Source organism: Sinocyclocheilus grahami, unplaced genomic scaffold, assembly GCF_001515645.1.
Source record: "Sinocyclocheilus grahami isolate Dianchi unplaced genomic scaffold, SAMN03320097.WGS_v1.1 scaffold129.1, whole genome shotgun sequence".
Taxonomy (NCBI): Eukaryota; Metazoa; Chordata; class Actinopteri; order Cypriniformes; family Cyprinidae; genus Sinocyclocheilus; species Sinocyclocheilus grahami.
The window spans coordinates 1131196-1139711 of record NW_015505308.1 but is presented as its reverse complement, the minus strand read 5'-3'; the positions used below and the strand labels follow the sequence as shown (position 1 = coordinate 1139711).

Below are 8516 nucleotides of genomic sequence, written 5' to 3'. Positions count from 1 at the left end.
TTTCTTCCTTGGCAAGGCTCTTTTCTCCAAAGTATGTGAGGACTTCGTTCCTCACTTGGCTGTGGACATCCTCAGCTTCGCTTCAGATGAATTTACAGGTTTAAATATACTAGGTTTACAAATGACTCAGTAAAGCCCTGACATTCGGTTCTATGTATTTAATGAATCATAATGCGATCGTATTATTCAACGCGCTATTATTATGTTTGAGATATCAACCACTGGTCGATGACCATAATGTTTGTATAAACTGTAGGTAACAACTGGTAAAATGTACACCTAGGTCATAAAAACCGTAATGATACCTACACTTAAATATTTTCTTCTCAGCCATGTCATCAATTGCTCTTGAGCGAAATCTCCTCCCATCCGTTGTCTGATTGGCATTTCGCAAAGATTCCTGGGTAGTTAAAGTGTGCGGAGCCTGCATCTATGCGGGCTTCGCGGAAGACCGCTTCAAGGGTACAAAGGGGGTGCTGCTGAGCACACTTCAGAGCGTTAAAATGCTGAATGGGACGGGCTACGGACTCGTAGACTCGGCGAGCACGCGCAATTTAAGTCCACGAGACCGAAAGTCCACATGAAGTGCGCCATTTGGGACAGGGCCTATATGAGGCGCCGAACTCTGCTAGCATCAGTGCGCGAGAGAGACCGAGTGTGTTCACTCCGCTCCGCGCTCAACTAAAGTTTTTATATATATATATACACACTGCATATATTTCCGTGATCTCAAATTATGTATTACTTTTAATAGCATTCCATGATGCAAATGGCATTTGAAACATTTTAAAACCAGGATTGGCTGATATGCACTTATTTGCACACCTGCGGTAATTAAACACAGTCACGTCAGAAAGCTGCTGTTGTAAAGAGCAAGTGGGTGAAGTGGTGCTAACCACCTTACGGCCGCTCCATGGCACTAATGGAGGAGGCTAATGGGTTTAAACGCTGCGCTGGAGCTTCGCTCTCCTGATAGCGAGGTTACGGAGGCTCACAGCTCGGTTCTGTTGCTCCTGATCTGTTTTTAACTTCTGATCGTGTGATTTGATACAGCGCTTATTACGAGAGCCAGACTCAGTCACTTTCGCTACACGGCGACACACGTCTGCAGCGTTTGGCCTGAAGTTCCCTCGTTTCTCATCATCACAGTGGAAGCTCATTAATTTGCACAGTCATTTTTTTTCACCCTCCTCATATTTCCTCATTTTGCGGCGCTCTGTTGATGTATGAGGCCGGTGTGTGCCGTAATAGCGCTCGCTGTGCTCTGTTACTGAAACAATTAACTGTGCAGTCAGATTTGGGAGTTTCTCCAACTACTTTTGTTCGAAAATAAACTCTCCTACAGTACACTTTTTACTCTACCCCTACTTTATTTAATTTGTGTAAATTCATTTTTTTCTAAAATGTCAAGGTTACAAAATGTTCAAACTAATTTTTATTAAAAACCACTGAATTTGCTGTTTAATTGAATTGGTCCACTGATTTTTATTAAAATATGTGTTTGAACAGTGCATTAATTATTGTGTATATATACATCACAGGGGACATCACAGGGGAAAGCTATGTATCAATATCTATATATATACAGTGGGTACGGAAAGTATTCAGACCCCCTTAAATTTTTCACTCTTTGTTATATTGCAGCCATTTGCGAAAATCATTTAAGTAAATTTTTTTTATATATATATATATATGGAAATTTTTGGGATAAAATGGCTAGCATTTTATGCATATTAAATATGCATTAAATATTGAATAATATTTACACACTTTATGCATAATTTGAAAAATTGATTGTATATTACAAAATATTCTTTTTAATTTTTGAAAATTTGATATAAATATTTTTCAGACAATAATTGTTTTAATGGTTTAGTTATATTTATTGTAATAGTGAAGCAATGTTTTTATTTTTTGTTTATCATTTTTATATCTTATTTAAATTTTAAAATGTAAATTCACATTTTTAGAATTGATTTTTATATTTTAAGATTGCAAGTCTGGGTTTAGGGGTAAAACAATAAAATCTACACAGTGCAGTTGAACAGTAGTAAAAAAAAAAAGACGTTACAGTAAAACGTGACGTTATAATTGGACAATTTTAATTAGTTTAAAATTGTCTGCAAATCAGTTTTCCCCATCACATTTTAACTTTGCACAAAACATATATTTAAAAAAAATACAGATTAAATTTGTATAGAAAATGTTCATAGTTAGCATTTGATTTATTTTAAATACACTCATGATATTGAATAGTATTTACACACTTTTTTGTACAATTTAAAAAACAAAAATTACAACTTGATAGTAAATTACAGAATAAAAAATATATATATCAAATAAATAAAATGTGACATTTTAATTGGACTTGGGTGTAGCACAAGCCCATTTTTTAAATTGTTTAAAATAAAAATCAAGTTAAAGAAACGCCCTAATTATCTGCGTGTATTAGCATTATGACTGCAGTATATCACGGCTAGTTTAGCTGAAGGTTGTTGTGCGACAGATTGAGTCGCCTTCAGCAACGTCACAACCTGCCAGAAGTCCAGCTGAGATGAATCAGGCCCGTGAGGCGATGGTGGGTTTTAGGGGGAAACTTTGGTGCAAAAACCACAGGTGTCAGTGTAATTAAACAGAAAATAATGTGAGCCGTATGTCTATCAGTGTCATTATGGATCCAGTATCTTGAGGCTAATCATTTTGCTCTATAATAATTTCTTCCACAACACCTTCACTCCTTTCTCTTATTATTTCTCGTATTTGTTCTCTAATGTTTCCTTGCTAGAAAACTCAAGTCATATCATCTCGAGTTGGTCATCTAGCTTAACTAACCAGGTCAACCTTTATCCCACCAGCATGATGACCACTTAGAAACCATATAAAACCAGCATTTAGAATCAGAAAATGGTTTTAGCTGGATTTTCCAGCAGGGTTGCCATTAATCTTCTTCCTTTAACGGTTTCACTTAATGACCTCCTAGAAACCATATAAAACCAGGATCTACCATCAGAAACAGGTTTTAGCTGGATTTTCCAACAAGGTTGCCATGAATCTTCTTCATTTCATGATTTCAACCATATAAAATCAGCGTCTACCATCAGAAACTGGTTTTCGCTGGATTTTCCAAAAGGGTTGCCGTTAATCTCCTTAATTTGATGGTTTCAGTCAATGACCACCTATTGTAGAAACCATATAAAACCAGTGTCTACCATCAGTTAATGACCACCTAGAAACCATATAAAACGGCGTCTACGTTCAGAAGCTGGTTTTAGCTGGATTTTCCATTAGGTTTGCCATGAGTCATCTTCATTTCATGGTTTCAACCATATAAAACCAGCATTTACCATTGGAAGCTGGTTTTAGCTGGATTTTTCGTTAGGTTTGCCATGAGTCGTCTTCATTTCATGGTTTCAACCATATAAAACCAGCATTTACCATTGGAAGCTGGTTTTAACTGGATTTTCCATTAGGTTTGCCATGAGTCGTCTTCATTTCATGGTTTCAACCATATAAAACCAGCATTTACCATTGGAAGCTGGTTTTAGCTGGATTTTCCATTAGGTTTGCCATGAGTCGTCTGCATTTCATAGTTTCAACCATATAAAACCAGCATTTACCATTGGAAGCTGGTTTTAGCTGGATTTTCCATTAGGTTTGCCATTAATCTTCTTCTTTTGATGGTTTCATTGTTGAATGCGTGTCATAACTATAATTTGAGTTTTCAAAACCCTAAATGACTATGTATTCAGTTCATTTTCTTTCCTTTTTTTCTGTTTTCTAGCCTGAATTGTGGGAAACTTGTCCATCCTGTTTTCAACAGGTAATGCTTTCCAGGGATCTCTGGTTGTTTTGCCATTCTGTCTCATTATTTCTGCTCAAACACTAACCCAAGGCGCTGTTTGAACTGGATTGCCTGATATCCTTCTATGCATCGCTAATGTGGAGATATGTAAGATTTATGTGTACCGTCTGGTTTGTCTTACCCACATTGAATATGAAACATGAATCTCCTTGTGTTGAAGTTGCTCTCAGTCTGAAATGAATGATGTTGTCCCCAGCCGCTTTGGCAGGGGTCCTGTAATCCCACGCATCACGACGAGACGGAGCACTTCGAGTCTGTAAACAGTCGCGACAAACGCTGGACAGAGATGAAACACTCATTCGTCACAAGTCACGACTTAGCACGCAGCACCATGGGGCTCGACGTACACGCGCCTCTGGCCTCCCGTTACATCCAGAGCGATGGCATTCTGCTCTTTTCTGCCATTAAGTGACAGGCTTTGACTCTTTAATGCTAAGGTTGAAGTTTTTTATGGCTGCCGTGAAAACAAATCGCGCCATTGGAAATGTCCCTCAAAGTAACACACGACAAGCATTGTTAAAAAAAAAACAAAAAAAAAAAAAAAGATGAGGAGAGTTCAGCTGCTTCCTGAATGTGTCCTAGAGGCCCGCTTCTCTAATTCTGGCAGTGTTTTTCAGAGCCAAGATGCCCAAAAAAACCCCAGAATGCTGTGCTTTACCGGTCTCTTTTTTTTTTTTTTTTAGGTAACATCTGGGATACAAAGTAGGACAGCAGTTGAGGCATTCAGAGCAGGGTTATTATTATCGTTAACTAAAACCATTAAAAAAAAATCCTTGCTTGAATTAAAATGAACATTAACTGAAAAAATATATATTTTAATTATTTTAAATATATAAAATATTGTAACTAATTTTGACTTATTACTAAGTTCGAATGACCTACTTTATATATATATATATATATATATATATATATATAAGTGAAAAGATAAATGTTGCCTTACTAACTAGCTAAAAGAAAATATGTATTATATTTAAGCTAGTTATAAGGCAACATTTCTCTTTTTTGTGTGTGTATATATTTATATATAAAAATACAAACTCGATCTAATTCAAAATATTTAACAAAACCTAAAATAGTATATTAAAGATATTAAAATTACACCGCTTCAGAGTCCAGTTTTAGAGATACGGTTTATTTTTAAAGCATTGAAGTTATCATGAAATCTAAATTGACTATTTTTTTTCTTTTTTATTAATGTTCCTGGTGTTATTTTGAATTATTCACGTTATTCAGAAGAATAATTGTTTGTTTTCATAATCTTTTACATAAAATATACAACTTTGCTCCACCTCTGAAATGACTTTCATTTCTGTATGACATCACAAATCCCTTTTCAACTAATCCCCTTAAACGACCATATATGGGCATTTATTTTTTTCCAGTCATTTCCCCGATGGATAAAATCAGCTCCTGTCCACATTTTGCTCATTAAATGTCCCATTTTACTTATAAATACAACAGGTGGCATTTCTTCTTTTGAAAATAAGAGCTTAGTAATGTTTCAGACCTAACATTGCAGGTCTAGAATGACTAACGCAGACAATCTGACTCCAATTTTGTGATATTTTCTTAACGTTCTTCAAGGCCTCTTGAGTTTAACCTCCTCAAATGATGCTGCCGCAAAAGAAAATGATGAGTTGAAGGGCGTAAGAGACAAATGGTGGCAGACAGAGTGTTTTAAAGCCTAGCATGACTCACGCATTTTAGCTGACCTCCAGTCGAGCCGGTGCCCAACCAACCCACAAACCCATCTGAATGTTCCCTCCGTCAATTATCTCTGGATTCAGCGCGCTTTAGCCGCTTGACATGGGGCTAATTTCACACTCGCTGCCACTCTTCCTCTAAAGACGCCGTCAGATGTCAGCTGAATGATGGCCGCCGGCATGGCTACCGAGTGCACGCTAAAGCTCATTATTTCAGAAGAGATTAATACAGATTGATTAATGAACGCTAATAACCGTGTTGAATGCTCAATTTAATTTGAGATCAGTGGCCTGGAAGGTCGTACTTGGATCTGTGTGCTACCCTGACCCGACTTCTTACCCTGTCCTTCCTCAAATGACTCCAGGATGGCCTGTTGTGTAGTGTTTTGGATTTTTCGTGGTGCTGGTGTGTGCATGACTGCTGACAATGACAATGTGTCTCTTTGTGTTTGTTTCCAATGCAAATCAGATGCTTGTGTTAGACAGCGAGCACACATGCAAACGATGTTTGGTAAAGAAGTAGTTCAGCCAAAATGTCTTCATTTACTCACCCTCATGTTGTTCCAAACTTGTATGACTTTCTTTTTTTCAGTGCAATTATAATAAGCTTCAGAAAGCACCCGAAAGCACCCGAAAGCACCATAAAAGTAGTCCAGACAACTTGTGCATTTCATTTAAAGTCTTCTGACATCACATAAACAATATGCATGGAAAAAGACTAATTTATTAGTATTTTTTGATGTTTTTAAAATTAAAAAATCCTTGAAACAAGTTAAGTTTGCCTGGGAAGCAACATTGAGATATCAAGAGTTGTTTTCACACATAGTATCTTGAATGTGAGTGCATTTTGTGTTGATGTGCTGGCAGATTATTTCACTTGTTTTAAATATAAACAAGTTAGAAATATGTGAAAAAAAAATCCATCAATGCATGTAAAAGGATTTATTAAACAAAAACAAACAAAAAAAATTAAATTTAAATACTTAGAAAACAACAACTAAACATCACTGAATCATTACAATTGCTTGAAGCAATACTGAGATATCAAAACTTGTTTTCATGGATTGTATCTTGAATATGATTGTATTTTAATATGAGTTTCTTAATGCGCTGGCAGATTATGTATGAACAGTTTAAAAAATGTGAAAAAGTCGGCCAATGCATTGAGACAACATACATTTATACTCAATTATATATTCATATAATAAAATTACATTATCTAATATACAGTGTTGCTTCTTAAGTACATTTATCTGATTAAATTTTTTTTTTTTTAAGCACCCAAAAGCTTTTTGACTTATTTTAAGTATAAACAACTGAAAAATATGTGGAGAAAAATCTGGCAAAAGTGCATTTGGAGATATATATATATATATATATATATATATAAATAATATAATATAAAAAAACTGATTAAGATGTTATTTCTTTGTGGTGAACTGAATCATTGAAAATATCTGATTTATTAGTGATTATAAATCTCATGAGAGAGCTTGGACAGATTTTCAATGTTAATAGCTCCTTTAATTTTAGTCTGTTCTTCACACAAAGCTATTGTATGTTTTTGGATGACTTAAGATATAGTGCTTGAGTCATACGGGCCACTTTTATGGTGCTTTAATGATGCTTTTTTGCCTTGTTGGTGCTTGACAGCTTCAGTTCCCCTTCACTTTCATTATATTAAAGGGGTCATATGATAAGAACTTTAACATTACTAAAAAGAACATTATTTTGTGTATTTGGTGTAATGAAATGTGTTTATGCGGTTTAAGTTTCAAAAAACACATTATTTTCCACATAATGTACATTATTGTTTCTCCTCTATGCCCCGCCTTTCTGAAACACGTCGATTTTTACAAAGCTCATCGTTCTGAAAATCGAGGTGTATGCTGATTGGCCAGCTATCCAGTGCGTTGTGATTGGCTGAATACCTCAAACGTGTGACGGAAATGTTACACCCCTTAACACACTGTCTGTGATGCTGTCTCCCGGCACGCGAGACAAATCCAATAAAACCCATTACAAAAGAGGCATTTGTTGCAACCAGTGGGGTAAGTTTCAAAAAACACATTATTTTCCACATAATGTACATTATTGTTTCTCCTCTATGCCCCGCCTTTCTGAAACACGTCGATTTTTACAAAGCTCATCGTTCTGAAAATCGAGGTGTATGCTGATTGGCCAGCTATCCAGTGCGTTGTGATTGGCTGAATACCTCAAACGTGTGACGGAAATGTTACACCCCTTAACACACTGTCTGTGATGCTGTCTCCCGGCACGCGAGACAAATCCAATAAAACCCATTACAAAAGAGGCATTTGTTGCAACCAGTGGGGACATAATTACTGATTATAATGACTTATACTGTATTTTTACATAAAGCCATGTCTGCATTTGTGATCGGAGAAACGACAAACAACAAGTGCTACTCGCGTTTGAATCATCAGTGGCAAATTCTTTAAATATAAAAAATGCACTTGCAGGCTGTGAGTCAGAAGCGCCAGACTGTCCTTGCAAAGTTGGAACTGCCCCACTTTATAGAACAGTCTTTGAGCACAGACCCATTGTAGGCTACTCTGCAGGTTCAGGAAACAGTCCTCCATAAAATGCAGGTGGGCTTGAGAACGGCGCGGCCGGCGGATTCGACGAAGGAGCTGCCGGCGGGCTTGCGGCAACCACATGTGACGACCCCGGGCTTGACTCTGCTTCGTCCACGGTGAAAGTCGATCTGGCGATCCACAGCGTGAAGTTGATGTATTTCCTCAGCGACCAGCACGGATCAGCTCCAGGCATGACGAAGCGGATAATGTCCTCTTTTGGAAGACCAAACAAAGTAGTTTCTCTTTCACAACGAAGCACACAGCGTCTCCACGACATGGCGCCGGGAGCAGCAACAATCCTACAGCGAGAATAAAAGTTTCGCCTTCTTTCTTTGCGTGAACATTTGG

The 8516-nt window shown here is 36.9% G+C and overlaps 1 protein-coding gene across 21 annotated transcripts in view; it reads left to right on the top strand.

Moving 5' to 3' along the window:
• The window catches only part of LOC107590532 (pleckstrin homology domain-containing family A member 5-like), a 176310-nt gene that overhangs the window by 103124 nt on the left and 64670 nt on the right, over positions 1-8516 (top strand). For 16 of the 21 annotated variants that reach the window (XM_016279317.1, XM_016279316.1, XM_016279315.1 and 13 more), the window contains one exon: positions 3782-3820. The exons of the other annotated variants lie outside the window; for them this stretch is intronic. In XM_016279317.1, coding sequence (XP_016134803.1) covers positions 3782-3820 — 39 coding nt within the window. The remainder of the gene's footprint in view (positions 1-3781; positions 3821-8516) is intronic. 21 annotated transcript variants of the gene reach the window in all.